This window comes from Bombyx mori, chromosome 11, assembly GCF_030269925.1.
Source record: "Bombyx mori chromosome 11, ASM3026992v2".
NCBI classification, from domain to species: domain Eukaryota; kingdom Metazoa; phylum Arthropoda; class Insecta; order Lepidoptera; family Bombycidae; genus Bombyx; species Bombyx mori.
Window position 1 is genome coordinate 11,571,400 of NC_085117.1, and position 21,685 is coordinate 11,593,084.

At 36.0% G+C, this 21,685-nt stretch overlaps 2 protein-coding genes across 5 annotated transcripts in view; one reads left to right on the forward strand and one right to left on the reverse strand.

Annotated features, from left to right (window-relative positions):
- The window catches only part of LOC101738948 (potassium voltage-gated channel protein Shab), a 57,514-nt gene extending 47,239 nt beyond the window's left edge, over window positions 1–10,275 (reverse strand). For all 4 annotated transcript variants that reach the window (XM_062671141.1, XM_012694953.4, XM_012694952.4 and 1 more), the window contains exon 1: window positions 9,925–10,275. The gene's annotated coding sequence lies outside the window, so the exon portion shown is untranslated. The remainder of the gene's footprint in view (window positions 1–9,924) is intronic.
- The window catches only part of LOC101738676 (probable helicase senataxin), a 53,488-nt gene that overhangs the window by 19,354 nt on the left and 12,449 nt on the right, over window positions 1–21,685 (forward strand). Inside the window, exons 2-7 of the mRNA XM_004931467.5 lie at window positions 15,009–15,589; window positions 16,417–17,449; window positions 18,016–18,868; window positions 19,443–19,603; window positions 19,684–19,818; window positions 19,902–20,134. Of these exons, the coding sequence (XP_004931524.2) occupies window positions 15,407–15,589; window positions 16,417–17,449; window positions 18,016–18,868; window positions 19,443–19,603; window positions 19,684–19,818; window positions 19,902–20,134 (2,598 nt within the window). The 5' untranslated portion in view covers window positions 15,009–15,406. The remainder of the gene's footprint in view (window positions 1–15,008; window positions 15,590–16,416; window positions 17,450–18,015; window positions 18,869–19,442; window positions 19,604–19,683; window positions 19,819–19,901; window positions 20,135–21,685) is intronic.

The window sequence follows — 21,685 nt, forward strand, 5'->3', positions numbered from 1 at the left end:
ATGGTCAAGCCCTTGCTTATCTAAACCTGAATGAAGCAAAAATTTTATAAACAGCAGCTCAACGCATAATAAGAGTTCTTTTGTAAAAATGCATTCTTCAATTCCTAAACTAGAAAAAGCATGAGAAATTTAGTAAAATTTAGATTGAGTAAAATTAACTCTATTACTTACAAATTTAAAAACGTAAGAAAGAATATAAAAAAAGGAAAGTAAAATAGTAATTGTGATCATAAGCTATAAATATTTTTTTAACACGTGTTTTAAACAAACTTTATTCACAGACGTAGGGCCATCAGAAATCCATCGGCGTCAGTTATTGCCCGTCTAATTTCTGAGATGTTCTCACATATTAGCGGTCATGTTTATACAATACCGACATGTTTGTTTTTGGACGAGCATATAATTGTGTGTTACTCTACCTACTGCTGTAACATTATAGGTGTGGGATTTCCAAATAAACGGTTTTGAAGTAATAAATTCAGTTTACTAATTTTTAAACATACAACAATGTTCTTTAATTAGATTTAGCGATAATATTAATAAGTTAAAATTCATTTTATACATTGAAACTTAAAAAAAATAATTAAAATAAATTTTGACGGTAGCCATAATAGAACACAAGGTATTTGACAAATGCCTGAATCTCACTAACAATATTTTCAAGATTACGAACAACAACTTCCGGATCGTCAGTGTTCTACCAAGCTATTTCACACATACGGTGGACGAGCCTCACTTTGTCGTTAACCTTACAAACTGGTGACCCCAATGAACACACGCAACCTTCTGATTCTGATCTAACCTTCCGAAAACGTATAAAGTATTTTAAAATGTTAACATGAAAACAATTTAAATGTAATAAATCTATCTATCTATATATATAAAAATGAATTGCTGTTCGTTAGTCTCGCTAAAAATCGAGAACGGTTGGACCGATTTGGCTAATTTTGGTCTTGAATTATTTGTGGAACTACAGAGAAGGTTTAAAAGATAGATATATATATGAAAATGCCCGGAACTAAATAAAAATAACAAATTTGTTTTTCCTTTGATGTGTCCCCCGTCAGACAGATTCCTTTTGTTTGTTTTAAGTTTATTTTATACAAAAGTTTGGTTTTTTATTTATTCACTACGAAGTCTGCCGGGTCAGATAGTACATTTTAATAACGCTTTTTAATATTCCCATTCGTGGAGCAGCCGCCCTCGTACTGTGTTAGGTATCGTTCGGAAGTGCTCGGTAGCTGTTAGCCAATTGCATCTTGGCTGAGCTCGTGCTGGCCCATCTGAACTGATAAAGCTATAGAGACATCAGAGCCACCAGCAATATCTCCATCCCAAACTAAAAATCCCCAGAAATCTTTATATTTCTTAATTTTACAGTTCAAATAAATTCTTAAATCCAACCTAAATAAGCTTAATTGTTTTTTCATCATGTTATAATGACTCTAACAACTTAATTAATTTTTTCAGTAATGTGTAATTATGTCATTCACTTGTTCTTGCCTTCGAGTTCAATTACAATTTCACAACGTAATTCTCATACGATACAGCAAAGTTGACCTACGCATATTAACGTATAAATTTAACTTACATGGTAAACGAGTGAAAACTCTGAAGGCATTTAAAAAAAACAATCTAAGTATTTTTTTTGTTATTTAGTTAATGAACAAAACTTAATTTTTACTAAAAGTCCTACAAGCCCGTGTTCTAATTTGAGAGCGACATCAGTTGAATCTAAACTTATAAATAATAAAACACCTGATCAATATCTTAGATTTTACAATCATATCAATATTTTAGTGATTTTTAAAGTATTATTAGGAAGTTCTGTTTGTTTTATTTTCAGCCTTTGACAATCATTCTTTTAGCTAATTTCTATTATCCAATAAATTTGATAGTATTTTTAGAGTGCTCAATCACCTAATTAATTTATATCATAGACATGTTCAATCTGCCAGCTTACACTGACCTGTGATTACGAAAAATTCACAAGGATTTATGTTTTAAGCTGATCGAATCAATTTAACGTGTCTTCAAAAGATTATCTTTAGTTGCTGAAAATCACCTGAAAATTGTTAAATAGATCAGACAGACACTACTCTTGATACCGACGTACTCAGTGCTTGCGTACCTATTACGTGTTCACGGACGACTTCCACGAGGAATTAATAATATTATTGTAATTAATATTATGGTGTAATGCAAATTTTAACCAACAAAATTAAATTCGCGTAATTACTGGTAATTTATTATTATTCAGAGCCCGCAGGAGTCAGGATACAGGATACAGCCTATTTCTGTCACTGTTTCAAGATGAAACAACGTTAGATCAACGCTGCACTTTTTCTCAAAGTGCATGCGATACATGTCTATTGGCTTCAATAATATCTAATCGCACAGAGGGTTGGGAGCTCGTTTATTTACAGCAATAAAAAATATCACAACATGTTACTGAACGTCATTGCCGATGAAAGATCAATAAGTTTCTTGATTATTTTCTTAAACTTCGTGTGTAGGTTCTTATTTTTACGAAACAATCTATAACAGTGCATTTTACAGTATAGAATTAAAATGATTAGCTAAAACTTTAAACTTCTGATCACCAATGATTTAATTTACTCGATAACAAAATAAATCTAGTAGTAAAAATTATTTGTGACAAAATAAATTAAAATTAGATAAAACGAATTTTGGAGTTGTCAAATTAATCGATTTTGTTGTTAATGAGTTGTGTAAAGCGTCGTACTAGAGCTATCACTCCACACGAGGAAGGATGCCAACTGCCAACAAGCTGTTTACAAGTATCGCACATCAAGGTTAGAGTTTTTAATCGTTTCAGGAAACTTTAACTTCTATTTTTGTGCGGTGAAAAAAAATTACATAAATGCGCATATTTACACTAAATCTTTGCATTTATTACTTAACTTTATGAGTTACATTTAATGAACAATCAAATATTCACATTACAGGCAGTATTCAGAGCCTTTGAAAATAAGTAATGTTGTAATTCAATTATTTTAACTGATTCCTGATATGGTGACCGCAAGTTGAATTACATTGGATATTTCCATAAATTGAGCTGCTAATCTTAAATCGATCTCATGATAACATGCCTGACACGTCTCTTTACTTTTCAATGACGTCAATGATCAATTTCATATTAGTAAGGTTGTGTAGTTTAGTGATAACACGTTATCCGAAACTTGCTATCTTTTAATGACTTAAATGATAATGTTGAACTCGCAAAATGAATTTAATTAATCGATACAAACGTTGCACACGACTACAAATCGAGTTTATTTGCCTCAATGATTGATCGATGTTGATGGATTGTAAAGCTATTTCATTCTGCTGCGCTCGCTCGGTAATGACGTTTAGATTGCCTGTGTGTAAAAATATCGTATATATTTTACGGTATGTTCAATTGAAATAATCATAAAGATGGAAATTCGCGAGGAGTTACAGGCGGAATGTTATATCATAGGTATACATTGACACACATACGGCGTTTACATATCAAAGGCTCATATGTACATAGGTATCGTCTGAGCTACATTGCTTATGCAGTTACGGTTCAATAGCGGAAGCCCTGACCTATTTCGGAAAGCCTACACTGGTGTGCACGACCTGCGGAAACTTGTCATTTTAGTGGACTTGTAGACTTCAAATTACCTTAGTTCATATGACTAATAAGCGTAATTTTGAACACCATTTCTGTATGCTTGGTTTTTTTATGTATGTTTGTTAGTTTTCAATAGTTTCGAATATCGTCTATCTGAATAACTTGAAACTCCATACAGTAATTGTGAGCACTTCAGGGTAGGGTAGGCAACGGCTTGGCTCTGCCCCTGGCATTGCTGACGTCCATGGGCGACGATAACCACTCACCATCAAGTGGGCCGTATGCTCGTTTGTCTACAAACGGCAATAAGAAAAGGGAATGCTTTGTGGCAATAGCTTCAAAATACGACAAATATGTTGCGTGATGTTTCAGTAGTGTATTTCACACATTTCATGATGGGTTATTTTTGGGTTTCAATACTAAGTATATAAAAGCGTATTTCGCAAAATCATCGGAAATTTATTTTAATTCTCTGCAATTATCATACCTTCAGAGCGAGATAAAGCGAGCCACTGACTGTCACTGTACTTGGAAAGTTGCCAAATTTTTTTAGGACATGAATACGTCTCAAAAATAAGCCCTCGGCTACATTCTACATCATTTTATCGGTAAACAACTTTTAACCTGTCTGTAAAATCCATCCGTAGCCTAGGTATAGCTAGTAAGGCTTCTGGTGACGTTGACTATGTCGTCATTCTCGTAGAACAGGTGCTAATAATAAGACTTAAAGTATGAAATTGCCGTATTATTGTAATATATGTTCTTCGAATTGACGTAGAACCTTCATGGTTTGAGATTTTTGAGTGAAACTTTTTTCAAATGATAACTATGAGGTTCTTCTTTTAAAATATATGCAACATTCGATTATCGACTTTCAGTTGTTTTTTTATTCAGCTTAGACTAGAAAGATGGATACTTCGAAAATTTGAGTGACTTTTGAATACGAGTTCCGACGCGGAACTAACGCTGCAGAAACAGCTCGCAATATCAACGTTGCATTTGGAGAGGGGACTGCTAATGAACGCACCGTGCGATTTTGTTTTAAACGCTTTCGTGATGGAAATTTTGATTTGAAGAACGAACCACGTGGAACACCGCCCACACAAATGTGAATAACAATGAATTGAAAGAGATGGTGGAAACCGATCCGAGCCAAACTATCCAGGAATTAGCGACATGGCTTAACGTTACCTTACCAACAAGATTGACTCATTTGCGTCAAAATAATAAAATAAAAAAATAGGAAAAATGGGTCCCTCATGGTTTTACTGATCTGCAGAAAGAAACGCGTGTTAATACTTGTGTTGCCTTGTTGATCGATACAGAAATGAAGGAATATTGGATCAAATTGTGACATGTGATGAAAAGTGGATTATTTGCGATAACAGTAAGCGAAAAATGCAATGGCTGACCCCAGGTCAAACGCTGCAACAATATCAGTGGCATTGCTGAAGTCCATGGGTAACGGTAACCACTCACCTCCAGGTGGGCCGTATGCACGTCTGCCTACAAGGGCAATAAAAAATACAATAAAAAAAAACCTTGCTCCAATGGACTACCATTTTTATTCCTGATTTTGACAATTTTCTACGTGATAAAAAGTTTTCTTCCCAGGAGGCAGTACAAAATGCTTGCATACAGTTTGTAGAATCTAGATCACCAGAGTTCTATCGCAAAGGCATAAATGGCATTCCTATTAGATGGCAGCAATGTATAGATAATAATGGTAGATATTTTGATTAAATAAATATGTTAAATGAAAAAGAAAACGAGTACGAGTTTTTCAGTACAAATCGGCACAATTTCATACCTTAACCCTTAGCTACCGGCCACATAGGTAGATAGAAATATTAAGGAATAGAAATATTAAATATTAAGGAAATATTAAGCAGGACTAACCCTCTAAGCTTAGAGGGCTAGTCCTGCTTCGCGTGGACGGGTGAATGAACTGACGGACTCAACCGGAGAGAATTTTCTCACATTAGCTCTACCAAAGCAATGCTTCGCAGAATCTACCACCGGATCGGAATCACGAGCCACTGAGAAGAACCGGCGAGAAACTCGGTGAGCTGCATCTATAGGTGAGTTTGCTCGTGAAACTCTTCATCGTTATCGAGAAGGACGGTGACCGGTGCTTGAAGAACTTAAAAGCACCCCAGAGCAGAGCAAAGTATATTCGGGGGATCCGAAAAAACATATTTTGGACGGCTGCGGCTTTGCATTGCCCGTCGCTGGGATCCTGCAGAAACAGGATGATCTGGAGAGAGTTTATATGCATGCGGGCCACGTGAGCGAACACTACGCTTGCATACGCGGAACGTATGTAAGTTTTGTAGATTGTCACCTTATTACGAAGGGACAATTTATTTCTTTTGTAGATCATTGGCTAGAGACGACCGAGTACTTGACCGCTTGGTCGCATACTCACTTAATGTGGGGACCGGTTGTCATCCCTCTGTGGTAAGGGCTGGCCAAAGATTTTGATGACGGGATTGGAATTATCGCGCCTAATTGATGACGATATACTAACAGTGGCGTCCACAGTGGTGGTGGAAACCACTGTCCTAAATGGGTGGCTATAAATCATTGTTAACTATTATAATATTGTTATTTTTAAGGGGCCGAGAGTTTGTGCCGCCGGACATCCCAGGTGTGATAACTACGATATGGTTAATATTATCATCATTTTTGATTCGAAACTTCCATCTAAAGTTTTAAATTAACATATAAATTCTAAACAATATTCTCATCCAACGGTTTAATCGGGAAACAATTTTTTTAATAAACAACTCAAGGATGTGTTTTTTATGTGAAAGTATGAAATAGGAATTTCCTGAAAAACTAAACTCTAATGTGTTTATAGTGGGCCAAGAATTCTGACGTGGGGTAATTTTCGTTGAGAGCATGTGATTTTCAAATTTAGTCTTTGTTATTTTCGTTTGTTTTTTATCAGATTATTCTTTTTACGGATTAAATATTACTAATACGAATCATTACGGTATACGAGGTCCTTCATAGTAGCATTGTGGCCCAAAGAGCATACAACATTAACAACGTATACAGGGCGAACACTACAAGCGAACGATCCGCTCATTATTGGTCTGAACGCTTTCGTTTTGGTAATTTTTAAATGAGCCCCGCGGTCGCCCCAAAGTCCCAAAGCGCCTCAAAGGTTCACAGTGACGTACTACAGGTGATTTTTGACTAGCTGCTGGGCCGAGGATTATCGGTGTGATTCCCACATCAGCCAAACATTTGCATGATAAACAAGTTTGCTCTCAGTCTGCGTGTTTATGTATGTATTTATATTTTACCATATTTTAGCATGTCTCGTGTGCCCATAATATAGGGAACCTTATTTCGAAGCCAGGTGATCGTTATTAAGCCGCTTATTAACTTATTTTTATTATCATGTCAAATGGGCAAAGTGAAAAAAAATTCAAATACATGCCCCACTAACTGAATTATCGCGAAGCATGTCTTACGTTGTTCATCAACATAAAAATAAAAATGTTTTAAGCTGCTTTGTAAATTTTCAACTAAAAGTCATCATATTGGTAGGAACCTGATTCAGAACCAAAAGAAGAAAAAATGATTGTCAATAGAGATGTGCTGATTAATCCCTACTGAGCTGCGATGCGCTTACAAATTCTAAATATAACAGAACAGAAGGTATTCATTTGTATTATTATAAAATTATTAAGAGGCACGTTGTTAGTCAAGTTGTCAACAATAAGTTTTCAGGCATTAACGAGGAGGGTCTGCATCCAGATACGTCTATTTCGTTTGTTTTTCGAAAACTTATTGGAAAGATCGTTCTTATATCACGGAACTAAACGAAGAAATTCAAGGCCCGTATGTTGTTAAGTAATTCCCGTAGCCCAAAAGCATCACTCCGCAATTGCCGTGCACATGCCCAAGCGCATCTGCTTCGCACCAAGAATAAGTTAGAGGATAGTAGCTATATGCGTGCGTACTCATAAGATTTTTTCTGTTGCTTAGATGAATTACTAGTGTCTAAATCATGAAATGATGTAATAGTTTTTCTTGTAGAGAATAGCTCAGCTTTTTAACACGTAACTACATGACAAATTAGATTCATCATACTTAACAACACCTTACGCTTAGACCACAATGGAAATAACCGTATATTTTATGTATCTTTGTAGCTAAAAGTGGCAGTTCCTCGGGAACTTTAACGACAGTTTTAAAGTAAGGCTCTATGAAGTGTTAGGTACTAAGTCAGGGGATTATACTATAACAGTTAACGATAAGCGTGGGGTGAAACTTGGCTTGCACATCCCTTGCACGTACCTACTAGATACATATTTCCTTAGAAATATCGGTATCTTTTATCAGAACATGATTCTCGCCATAGTTGCATCGTTTAAAAAGAATAGACCGGATCTATCATTTTGTTAATAATATTAGAGTTATTTTTACTGATGGTAGGAGCTCTTGAGAGTCCGCGCGGGTAGGTACCACCATCCTGCTTATTTCTGCCGTGAAGCTGTAATGCGTTTCGGTTTGAAGGGTGGAGCAGCCGCTGTAACTGTACCTGAGACCTTAGAACTTATGTCTCAAGGTGGGTGGCGCATTTACGTTGTAGATGTCTATGGGCTCCAGTAACCACTTAACACCAGGTGGGCTGTGAGCTCGTCCACCCATATAAGGAATAAAAAATTTTTTTTAAATGTTACGAAAGATGAAAGAAAGGCTTTTTCCCAATCGAAAAATTACATAAACCTTAAAACTAATTTTTTGGTTATGATTTCTTCCGAAAGACTGCGGTCCTGTTTGGATTTTAAACAAGAATAGTAAACTATATCGGAATTGAATTGAATTGTTTTGGTTTAATTTACTCTTTTGTATCAAGCTACCGCACGAGCATAAATTTCTTTCTGGGATCTTATTTGACGCCGTAAATTTAAAAGAAATGTGTAGAGTTAATAAGAACAGAAAACAGAAATTAGATTAAATTTATTTAAATTATCTTTTTTATTATTACATATCAACACTTTTAAATTCAAATAGAACACCACGATCCATAAAATGTGATTAAGTTCGAAATTACTTAGTTTTTTTGTTTCATATCTTCCTGAAATGAAGCCAGTCCGTTAATATAGGTATAATCGTTCACGCAACTTGAAGGCAAACACAGAAAGGGAGGGGACGACCGTACTTACTACAAGAATTATTTGTTCAGAAGTAGCCTATTTGTCGATTGAACACGCACACATAAATTATACTAATAAATTAGACCACGACACTAGTATATCCATTTTATTTTTCAACATTTTGAAAAATATTGTTGTATGATAAATATGTAGAATCAATTGTTATTTCTTTTATAGTAAAATCTCTTCCCATATTTTAAAGGCTAATGTTAGGTCTTGCAATATTATCTCTGTCAATGACAAAGCTACTCAGTTTTATTAACGTATGATTTTCAGTGGATTTTACACCTTTTCTAACTTCATTTCTATGACTTTTACATGTTTTTCAAATACTTCTTTTTCTCTTGTGAAAAACCGCGAGTTTTTCCTTCAGTATGAAATTTCACAGGTCAACTTTGATACAATGAATCTATACACGATATAAAATACAAGTTACATTTACTTTTAGACTACTTTATGACTTGAATTCGAAGTTCCTTATTATTTTTCAATTACAAAAACGGGGTAGTCTCTTCGTCAATAATATTTTTCTAAAGTAACGTTCCTAGAATCTCTAAGCCGGGCGGAGATCCAATTCTTCTCGCAAATGTGAATTTTTGTGTAAATATCTTTATAATAACAGTTTTTTTTTCTTCTTGATTTCCAAAACAGCCGGTGAACATGAACCGTATGTGTTTAGTAAAAATTTGTAAATACCATTTTGTTCAGGTGACATAACATCCTTTTTCTTGTCCCGAAATATCTTCAAAGATGCTCTGAAATGCGAATTGTTACACATTTTGCCAACTGCCACTGAGTTACCGAATGTCGAAATTATTAAAATAGGTCACAAAACTATGAGTGACGTATTATAGCTGGAAAAAACTCATGCTGGAGAGCATGAAGCAGAAAACAATAGCCTAGGTAGGAATAATCTATTTTCAGCCCCATAAACCGTAATGTAAAGCTATAAGCAGAAATGACCAGCAAAAAAATATTTTTTTTTATTTTCATAGATCACACAAAAAACCCTAAAACCAATCTAAGTTAATTGTTAATCGTGAAAACAATGTTGATTACATCAGAACAATAACTTTGGAGTCATTTCTGAAATTGGAAATATACTTAGTGAATTAAATTTTTTACCTCTCCGTATAAACTTGGAAGATGAACACCAATTTTAGCAAAGATCTTTGAGGTCACGTGTTCTTAAAAAAAGACCGTTCTGCAGCTCCTTGCTATGAGCCAGGTTTCTGCTGGTTCCGATAATACTCCGTCACTAGTAACTGGTTCTAAACTAAAGTTAAACACGATCTCTCTTATACTTCGACCATATAAAGGGAATATAGTTTTAACCGATCATAATATCATGCACTCGCGATCGGAGGCTTGAAGGGACGACAACAGTGACGCCAGGTGAGGGCGAGAAGTCGGCAGCGGAGCGCGCGGAAGCGGACTGCCCGAGTGGAAAGCTCACCGCCCGACGCGCGCTGTCGCTATTTGCGCCCGCACGCCGCCCACCCCGACCGCGGCCGCCCAGAGCTTTCTCTGCGCAACGCAGAAATGCGGCCAAATACACAAATCCTTTCATTTTTTCCGAGTAACCAAAATCGATTCATATGCCGGAATATTGTAATGACAATAATATTATAATTTAACTGGTTATTTGATTTGGGAAATTTCACATCGACTCAATCAATTCGGTGCTTCAGGAACCATTGTAGAGTATACTACTCTGTCAAGAAAGTACCAGGGAAAGATCAATAATACACAAAATGTTAGTTATTCATTCAAATATATTTTATCACCTTCAAACTATACTCCTTCAGAAACAAATACACTTACGCCTACGTAATAATCCAATCATCAAAACATTTTTTCCGGAATTCAGTTCTCAATGCGAATTTTACTATAAGTATTTTTTTGACTTTTTGGTCAAAAATTCGTTCGCAATTATGGTTTCGTGCGAAGGCCCATTATCTGGTGCAAAATCCAAGATTTTTTTTCCCACGAATCACCATACTTTTTCGTAGAATTTGGTGTTTTTTTTCCCCTACCTATTCGCTGATAGCCTGAGAGGCTATACCAGCCACGCGCGGACGGAAATTTGCTGTTTTAAACGACGCATAACTCTCAAATAATATTCTTTATTACCATAATAATAGTTATTACCGTTTGTCCTTTCAGCAATTGTTCTGAGTGCACAATACCGCGATAGTCAAAGAAAACAGTCAACATAGATGACTTTAACATGGTTTTACCGGTTTTGATTCACTTGGAAAGCGCTACTCCAAAGCTTTTTGCTATTATTGCATATTGTACTAGCACTAATATATATGAAAGTACAAAACGACGTCTAACGCAAATTCACGTGGTGTAGCTTGTATCAATCCTGTACAATTATATAGTTTCTACAAGCGTTAGGTAATGCTAGTAGAATATAAAGGGGTTTAAAGTAAACAATAAAATAACGGTTACGCTGTAATGTAAGTGACGATCCCGATCCTTAATAAAAGTTAGCTGGCACTTGAAGTCCATGGTCTCGTGTGGCCCGCATGGACTGCTCAGATTACAAGTTCATGGAGTAAGAACTTGTCAAGAATCATTATTTAAGCAAATGAGCATCGTTTTGCGTTCTTGTTTAATAAAATGCCATCCGCTGCTCAATACTCACGCGTTCGACTCCTGTCAAGATAAAACTTCAAGACTATCAAGTAGCACGCTCCTCGTCTATTTCGCTTTTCGATGGACACTAGGTCCAAATGTTATTTTATCAAAGTCTGTAGGTAGGCAACAGGTAAGGTGGATTGCTTAAGTAATAAAATGTATAAACATCCCACTGTTATTATTCAAGAACATTATCAACATAAATTACAAGCTTAATAAAAATTCTCTCAAGAATTGGTCAGAACAGGACATTAAATTTTGGATATTTTTTGAGATATGTAATAATTATTCTCCGATTTCGTATGCATTAAGTTGCATTAAGCTACATTTTAAATAACATATTTTTTTAGGTTCTAATTTTTTTATTTTCCTTAACTAATCATTGGTAGCTTATTGGGTTCCGGTCATCGTTTTCGTCGAACCCGTCGCTTGCGACGAAAGGCTCGGCGAGTAAATTAACACACAGACACAGCCCACTGAATTTCTCGCCGGTTCTTCTCAGTGGATCGCGTTTCCGATCCGGTGGTAGATTCTGCGAAGCGTTGCTCTTGCTAGGGTTAATTTTAGCAACGTCAGGATTAAGCCCCATGAGCTCACTAGTAAGTTAAGGCTACGCTGAAATGGTCTCTCAAGACTAACAGTAAAAAAAAAGGGGTTATACCAAGTACGCGTGGTCCGGTATGTAAACTCACGGGCTCAACCTGAGATAATTGCTAAGACTAGCCATCACTAGCTAACTAGCTTGCTAACACTAGCAAGTGCACCTGAAATCCGCTAAATCTACCACCGGATCGGAATCGCGACCCACTGAGAAGATCCGGCGAGAAACTCAGCGGGTTGTGTCCATGGGCTAGTTCGCAGATCAAACCCTTCGTCGTAATCAACGAGCTCGACGAGGACGTGGGCTAAGTGTCATGCTTGAGGAGCCTAAAAGCACCGAGAGCAGACGACGGCAGCTTTGCTTAGCCCCGTAACCTGTGTCGAATATGTAACTAATGGTGGCCACGATGAAAGAATTCTCGTGTCACGCCGCTTTTTCAAAGTAGCGTTAAAACGATTCCTTAGGATACTTAGGTGCCGATTCTAGATTTAGGTCGGCTTAGGTCGGCTATCCTGCAGAAACGGGCATGACTTGCAAATCATCACGTAGAGTCGACCAAGTAGGATCGCGGCTCGTTCGCTTACGTCCTAATGTGGGGACCGAATGATATCCCTTTGTCGAGGAAGCTGCCTTAGTACTTCTATTAGCCTTCAAGGCCCACGGTATAGGCTGGTCAAAGATTTTGATGGCAAGAATGGAATTACCGCGCCTAATTGGAGACCAGATACTGCAGGTGGTATGGGAGGACGACCCCTTTTAAAAAGCACTGCTGTCTTCGTGGGGATCAACCCCATTCATCACTTCCTGAACCACTAATTCACTATTAGAGACCGTGATCTGAACCTTACTGTGGATGAACGAAATTTTCCTCCTCGAGTAGTAGATAGCCGTATCATTGACGAAAAGGGCTAAATGAGTCGCCGGCGTCCGGTGTATGTCGTTAATGTATAAGCTGAAAAACAGCGGAGAAGGAGCAGAGCCTTGCGGGAATCTGACCGAAATCTGACGCGGGAGTGAGTTCTGAGAATACTTATAATTTAATCACGTTTTTTTATTACCCTCGTAGTCAAAATGAACACATGGCCCACTTGATGGCAGGTGATTACTGTCGTTCATGAACTGAGCAATACCAAGGGTATATCGGAGCCGCTGCCTACCATTTAAAAATCTAATAAATTTCGATTTTAGTGGTAGCAATCACAACTATGTAGCCAAGGGCGGATCCAGTTTTGGCGCCAGGAGGGGGTCAAGTCAAGAACTAATAATTTAATTTTGATAACAATAGATACATGTAAAAAGTTGGTATTTTATTAATGTACGTAAGTACTGTACCACTACTCTCTACCACTTAACACCAGGTGGGCTGTGAGCTCGTCCACCCATCTAAGCAATAAAAAAATTAAAATTAAAAAAAACTTAACCATATTTATTCTTTATTGTACACTTGAAAAACTTAACACATAATAACTTGTACATATACACGTATATTGCCATCTTCTCTTGAAGACATCCAGAGAAGCACTATTACTCACGCACGGAATGAGGCAGCCTATTTATATTCCATAACCGTGGTGAGTGATTTGTCACAACAGCTAAAGGTATGTCGAGGGTATGACGCAAAACTCCGCAAAAGTGAAGAGGTGGTACGACAGGGGTTTCCAAGAAACAAAATAGAAACAGACAAAATACATATATATATTTAAATAACAAAATCAATTTTTCTTTTACGTGTTCTCCCGAAACGCGTTATTACGTCATTTACGTCAATGGGTACGTTTTTATGAACGTGGAGAAGAGCCAGTCAGTCCCCTTAGGCGATCTTCAACCGTTGAAAATCTTAGCCACGATTTAATTCTGCGCAACGTAGAGAAAGACCTTTTGCTGTCGGTACACTGACAGGTAGTGTAGCCATAATACAAACGTCCCCAAACTTCGTTCCCAAACGTTTGCCATCATACAAAGTTATTATATTATATTATATTAAATTAATTAAATATTGAAGGTATGTAGTTACATAAAATCTGTATGGTGACAAAATGTACCTATAAATAAAATTATTATATTCTAATAGTGGTCCACCTAAGTCCTGGAACCAGCACAAAATGCACAATTATGTCATTGTGAAAACAAAACAAAATCACTGGATGCGGTTTCTCAAAATCTTTTAAAAAGTCTTAGTTGAATTTCACTCGGATAATGTTTCAGTTAAACTTATCTCCTTTCATTTAATTCAATTCCATCCCAGCTGCTTACTATTTCAAATAAATTAACTTGATTTCATTCCAATCCAGTGCAATTATTAACTAGAAATGTACATATCTGTGCTAGTGATTTATGATTTTACCTCATTGCTGGTAACAATAGCATCGCAAGAAGCTTATTGATATGTGTATAATCTATATAGATTGACATTCTGCAAAAAAAAACAACATTCTGATGGTCCAACTAGAGATGTTTTTGCAGAAAATATATCGATGTTTTGTTTGTGATGCAAAGAAACGTAGCGTCCATAATTTAAAATTTATCAACTTTAATTGATAGATATGCATTGTTAATTATTGGTTTTTAAAGTTAGAGAAATCAATTGTGTAATATTGTATATAAAATAAAAAAAAATGTAGCCATACTATTTTGTGTTTTCGTGCAATTTTAAAACATTCTGTCTATATCTAAAAATCGCACGTATGTCAAAAGAAACATCGATTACGTTACACATTATTATAATTATATATTTTTAGTCAATTGTAATTTATCTAAAAGGCTACTTAATTACCTTTATCTCTAAAACAGTAATACTATTGTCATAGACGTTTGTTATCCATAGGTAAACCGCAATTAATATATTTCCTAAAATGATTCTTCTCCATCTAATGTCTAATGGAACAAATTCCTTTCAGTAGAAAAACTCGTCGGGATTTTTGGATTTAATTTACCTATTACATTTGTTTTTATTTATTTTTAGTGGTGTACAAAAGCATGCTCTAATCTACTCTATATCCATCGAATAAAGGCAAAGGCATGCATGCAACGAATAGTACATTTTCAATGACTGTATGTTCTATGCATTCAGCTAAATCGATATTTAACGAACATCATCGATTCTTTAGTTCAAAAAAGTAAACAGTTAAATCTAAAATATTCTAAAATAGTGTTTTATGCAGATAATGCACAAAGTGTGATTAAATAAAAACAAAGCGCTGATTTTTGTGATTGATATTAAATTTAAAAACAACATGTGTTAGTCGTAGCTTTTCGACACAAACGCAACAGTACCCAATGGGCGAAAATAAATGTACTGGGGGAATAATGCACGTCAAGTGGAAAACAATGCTTTAAATAAAATTTGCCTGTTAAAATAAGATGGCTATGTGGAAATTAATTCGGCATGCATTTGGAAACGAGGAATTCACGCTACGTGAAGGAAAAGAGGAAACTGTAGGCAGAGGTGTTGAAAATACTATAACTTTGTCTAGTATAGTTATATCACGACGACACTGTGTTATTAAAGTAGAAAAAAACCAAATCCTCATCACAGATCTAAAGGTACTATGTTTTTTCACGAGAAGATAATAATATAATAAGTAAATTTATTAAACGCTTCAACTTTTGTACAAAAATCCATAAGTGAATGCAGCTGCTCACCGTAATACATTAAATAGGTCACAATTGCATTAGTTAGTACCCATACTAACTGTAGTGTTCAAACTAAAACGCCCAATATGAAAAATAATACGGTCATCGCTACAATTAAACTGACCTGAAGTGTTATAATGAGTGGCGGCATTCACATTTTTATATCTATTGGTTCTGTATAGTCATACAAGCTTTGCCGTAAAATTCTCTGCTAACATACAGAAAAACAGTACTGCTGAAAGCTTGTAGTAGTAGTAGCTTAAACGGCTCTTACCATAACATAAATATTGATTGGCCTAATATTTTAATTAATACATATGACCCATAGCTATAGTCAATAAGCATTTAGAAGAACCTATAAACACAAGAGTTGAGACTTGAGTTATGACTTACCAATCCTGAACTCTGGATGGTTTTATGGTTAAAGTCTATGGGACCAACCCGTGCTGCCCAGTCATTATTCTAATATAACTATTTTGTAGTTGTTAAATTATATTTGAAATAATAAAATAATATACATTGATTTTAAAAATAATTGAAACCTTGGCAAATCAATTTTATTATTTATTTTATTGTCCTGGTAGTCAGGTCAGGTAGCATACGGTACATCTGATGGTGAGTGGCTGCTGTTGCCTATGGACGTTAGCAATGCCAGGGGCAGAGCCAAACTATTGCCTACTGATAAATAATAATGTTATACTAATGTGATTTTCTAATTTATTATTTATAAAATACAGAGTTCCAATGGTGTTTATGTTGGACAGAAGAAAATTCCACCAAATGAACCATTTCCTGTTAATAATCATGACATAATTGGCTTTGGATGGGCTGTTGGTGCACCACTTATGAGAATTAATAATACGGAGAAATATGTTTTCCAACTTCAAAAATTAAGTAATGGAATTCCTATTGCGGACCGAATACAATATGAAGAAGAATGCAATGGTTTTGATGAAGAAGTGGAAATTCCTAAAAACAATATTTTTAATAAAACACCTATAGCGCAGAAACGAAAAAATGAGGACAATTTATGTTTAGATGAATATGTTAAAGAGATTAAAAAAGAAAGAAATGATGAAATTATTTTATTATCTGACAGTGAAAATGAAATAAAAAAAGAAAGTTTTCCAGGCAACTCAAAACATGCAACATTAGAACCTATTGAAGAAGAAGTTCAAATTCAAAATAATATAAAGTTTGAAGCCTTCGATATTAAGCAGGAGTATATTGTAGAATATGATGATGTACCTATAGAAATAAATGATGACTCTGACAGTGAATTGAATCAATGGTACAGAAGATTATCTAAAAATTCACCTGTAAAATGCTTACCAAAATTTAAAACTGAAAGCAAACCTGAAGATGAAGAGCAGAATAATATATCATATAGCCAGCAAGATGACTATTACAATAATGATTTTTTTGAAGACGATAATAATGAAGACATATTTTCTAATGATATCATAATTATTTCTGAACCTTCAAATTCAAATAATGATTCTCTGTTAGTACAAAATGGCTCAGACGCTAAAATCAATGAATCAAAAAATGTCAACTTCGCAAATGATATTACCAATGAACAGCAATGTTTGGATAGTAAACAAGATGAAGTTGACACCATAGAACAACCTGAATACTTTAAACCAACGAAATCAGAAAAACCTACAAATATTTCATCAAACTTCCACAGTCAAGCAAGTCATAAAGCTAAGCTCATAGAACCTCAAATGCATGTAAAAAAAAATAAAGCTAAACATGCTGCAGTGACAAGTAAGTAATTATTTTAAATCATAATGTTAATTGATTTATAACAAAACTTCTTTTTGTTGTAACACTCTTAACTAAGTTTTTGTGATCGTTATTTAGAATTGGAGAGGATAGATTTGATGCACCTCACAATGTTTTGTTACGTCTTTATGTCATATCACTCTACATACTTTAATATTAATGGTAAAATATATTGTATACAATCCTACTAACATATTTAACTAACTGGCTTTATGTAAAAATTTATAGGATGCTATGTACTAACTATTAATCAAGTTTTCAAATCTAGTTTTGCCATAAAATATCTACAACTGGCTTAAATTGTCTTTGTGTGTGTACTGCTGTTGTGTGTTGATGCCATAACAGCAATATTAATGTTATAGTACTCTCATAGGGACCACAGGGATACCAAGTTAGATGTGAGATTATTTGCTAATAGCAATGCTATTATTTAAATGCTAAAGCCTAAAAATTGTGTGTTCTGTGTTTCTCTTTTACATCTTTCTGATCATAATTTAGCTAAATATAAATATACTTTTATTCTATTAATTGGGTTTTTTTTTTTTTAGAAAATAATAAAATTCAGAAACAGTCAAAAAACAAGTCATTTTCAAAAAGCATTGTTTCTAAATCTGCGAAAGAAGAACGGAAGAGAAAATTACGTCAGCTAGCAGAAAAAGAAAGAAAATGTGGCTCAATTGAAATACAAACGAAAGCCTCAATAGATAATAATTCATCAAAGTCAAGTACTTATATCAAACAAACTATAACTAACCGTAGTGCATTTTTAATGGAATCTTTGCAAATTGATAAGCAAACTCCAAATAAAGAAGCTCAAAACAAAACTCATATATCTGACAACAAAACTGATAAACTAAGAACTGAGAATATTCAACAGCAAAAAGTAAAACATAGTATCAATCTACCTACAAGTCCTGTAAATGAAGATCATGCAAATGAATCAACGCAAACTAATAAACAGAGTAACTCACCTAAAAACTTTTCTAAGCCCTCTGAGACAAGTACCAAAGAAGTCTTGACCATGAAACCATTAAAAGATGCCGCAGATGCAGAAAATAAAGAAAACAAAACCATCGAAAAAAGTTTTTCTAAAGTTCAAATGCCACACAAGCCAAAAAAATCTGTTAGATTTTCGGAAGCTGGACCGATTGTTCACTTTATCAAAATTGAGCCTGGTAATCAAATGAAAGAAACAAAATTGGCAAAAACATATAATACCGTCAATCATAAACAAAAACCTAGATATTCGCTAGACAAAATAAATTTGATCAGGATTCTGGGTTGGCTTCCTTCCTGGTTTCAAGAACAAAATAATTTTAATTTTCCGCCACCAATATTAGGAGAAAATGTAGCCCCAATGACCATTTTCCATAAATTTGAGAGTCATAAACAATATGTCAAGTAAGTAATATAAGTATTCTCATTTAATTCTTAGTTAACTCGATCTCTGTTAATTCTTAGTTAGCTCAATCCAAGAATTATGTCCTAACCAACATTATTTAAGATTAAGAAGAAAAATGATCACAATCTCCATACCCATAAAAAGACAAAAAAAACCATCCATAAAGCCGGAACGTATGATACTTTCGCCGCAAAAATAAACATCATGGTGGTCTGCCGGTGCAGTCTCTCAATACGCTATCACCAACAAATGCGATCGGAATATCATTTAACAACTAGCTGAACAAACTGATGTCCTATTTGATTCTAATATGAGATTAGTAGAGAGTTTAATTCTATGAGAACCTCATTTGGACTGTTATGAATGTTTCAAGACTTACAATAAGCAAATTAGTTCAGACATACTCAAGAAATACTATTACCAACAAATAGCATTTAATTTTTACTTTAATACAATTAATTGTCTTTGATTCAGATAAAGTAAATCATAAAGTATAAAAATCCGAAGGCCTGAAATAAATGATTTGAATGTGGAATTAAAGATGAACTCTTTTTAATTTTAAACTTTTTTCAGATTAATTGGCAACTTAATTCTGGTGGAAATATGGGAGTTTTTAACATTAGCCTATATGAAATCAGACAGTGAAAACCGTTCTATGGAAATGAGAATTCAGTCGGTACCACCTCCTCCAACCTCAACATTTTCTTACAATTTCTACAACATCCTTGTTGATTGTATGGTGATTTTGTTAATTATTATTTTACAGTAGCATTGTTTACTAAAACTTTATTAACTTTTTAATGTCGAATTATAGATAAAGTAGCGTCGCCTGAATCGAGATATGTTCCTAGAGTTGGAGACATCGTTATAGTTGGATTAATATCAACATCACTGAGAGACCAGCGATTTTTCTTTGTCCAAGATGTAAGGCAACTTCCTTCAACTTCAAGTAAGTAACAGTAAATAAACTAAGTGTTGTTTGTACATGAGTACATTATAAACAAAAAGCTTAGCTAAACTTTTATTTTTCAGGTAAAACACATTCATTTTTCTGTATATCCTTGCAGGGTAAATACTCTGATAAAACGAATATCTTTAAACAAGGCGACAATATAATTGTCAAACCTTTAACTTCAATTACAAAAGAATTGTTGCTGTTTGAAGCGATGGATTATTTAGCAAGTTCACCATTATGTAGCACCATATTGAATCCAGAACCAAGTCATTTTGCTAAGGTTGAGTCTACAGTGGACATGAATTTACAGGTTAAAATCAAATTAAATATTTACTAGTGGCCACACTTGCTTTAAAGATTAACGTAATTACTATATGTTACGAAATGCACTCTTTTAGAAACGACAAGCACGCCATCTACTGTGCGTTATTGGTTTACTTACCAACTAGTAGATTTGTCATTTTGATTCAACACCAGCGGGTGGGGAACCTGGGCAAATTACCCCAAATGGGGTAAAATGAAATTTTGGGGGGTAAAAATGATACTTTTGTGAGTAAAAAGTATATATTATCGTTCTTTTTGTTCTTCGCCATGGGGTAATATCAACTTACACAAAAATATTTTGGGGTAATAATTAAAAAAGTTCCCCGACCGCTGCAATAAACCAACAAAGTATTAGACGATTTCCACTGGTGGTAGGACGTATTTTGAACACGTACAGTTACCACCATTTGGTCTGCAAGGGGTTTTTTTTTTTTGGTCAAGGTGAAATCGCCGGACTCCCACCCTCCACTGGAGATGGAGGGTGGGGCATGTCGGAGTCGAACCGACTAAAACCTCCTGTCGCTCAACAACCAACGTCCAAACCTCGCATGAGACAGAACTCATGAAGAGGCAAAGGGAGGAAAGTGAATCGTTTAGTGCGGAGCACATCTCTCTCATCACCCTCCCCCTCGGGACGCCAGGCCAGCGATCGTCGGTGCCACGACCACCAGCCCTCTCGGTCGGCAGGCTGTCCGAAGCCCGCCTAGATGGCGCCGGTTTGAATGGGTTATCCTACGAAATACCCCGCTGGGTCAGAACCAGCGTGGGTCGAGGATAGCCGGCCTTCCATCACCCGGATGCTCTTGCGTAAAACGCGTGCAGAGCAGCTTGCACGTCGTCTTCTTAGCCCCCCTTCGCCGGGCCCCAGACCGACATATGAGCGGGACCCGAAACACTTAGAGGGACAGGGCTTGGGCGAGATCCGCCTCCCTGGCCCCCGCTCGACGGCGGCGGGCTTGTGCGTCTCTCACGCGCCCCGCCACCTCCTTCTGCGAGATGATGCACTCGCAGAAGTCGAGCATCGCCTTCCACGACTCGTCGTCGCCGAGCATCGATGCCACAACACTCGGCAACGACAAGTCGTTTCCTATTTTTGCGACGAGGACATGGCGCCACCCCTCCCATGCGGGGCAAGCAACGAGCGTGTGCTCCGCCCTGTCCAAGTCGCAACCACAATGGTGGCACTCTGCCGTCGGAACTCACCGAAACAACCATGCCCAGTGAGCACCTGCGTGAGCCGGAGAGTGAGGCGTCCTCTGTCACGATTCACCCAATCCACAAGAATCGGGCGAATCGCCTCGACAGTCCTACGACCAGCCGAAGGATCGGCCAGCCGCCTGGACCATGACTCCAGCCTGCAAGGGGGTAGTTGATTTACCATATAATATAGACTTCGACCTTATTAGACCGACTTCGACTAGACCTACAATCTCAATAACAATCCTTTTAAGATGTCTATGGGCTCCACTTGGCAATGACATCGCATTTATGACGATTAAAAAAAAAAAATTTGGTTGTTTATTAAACATCATTGTTT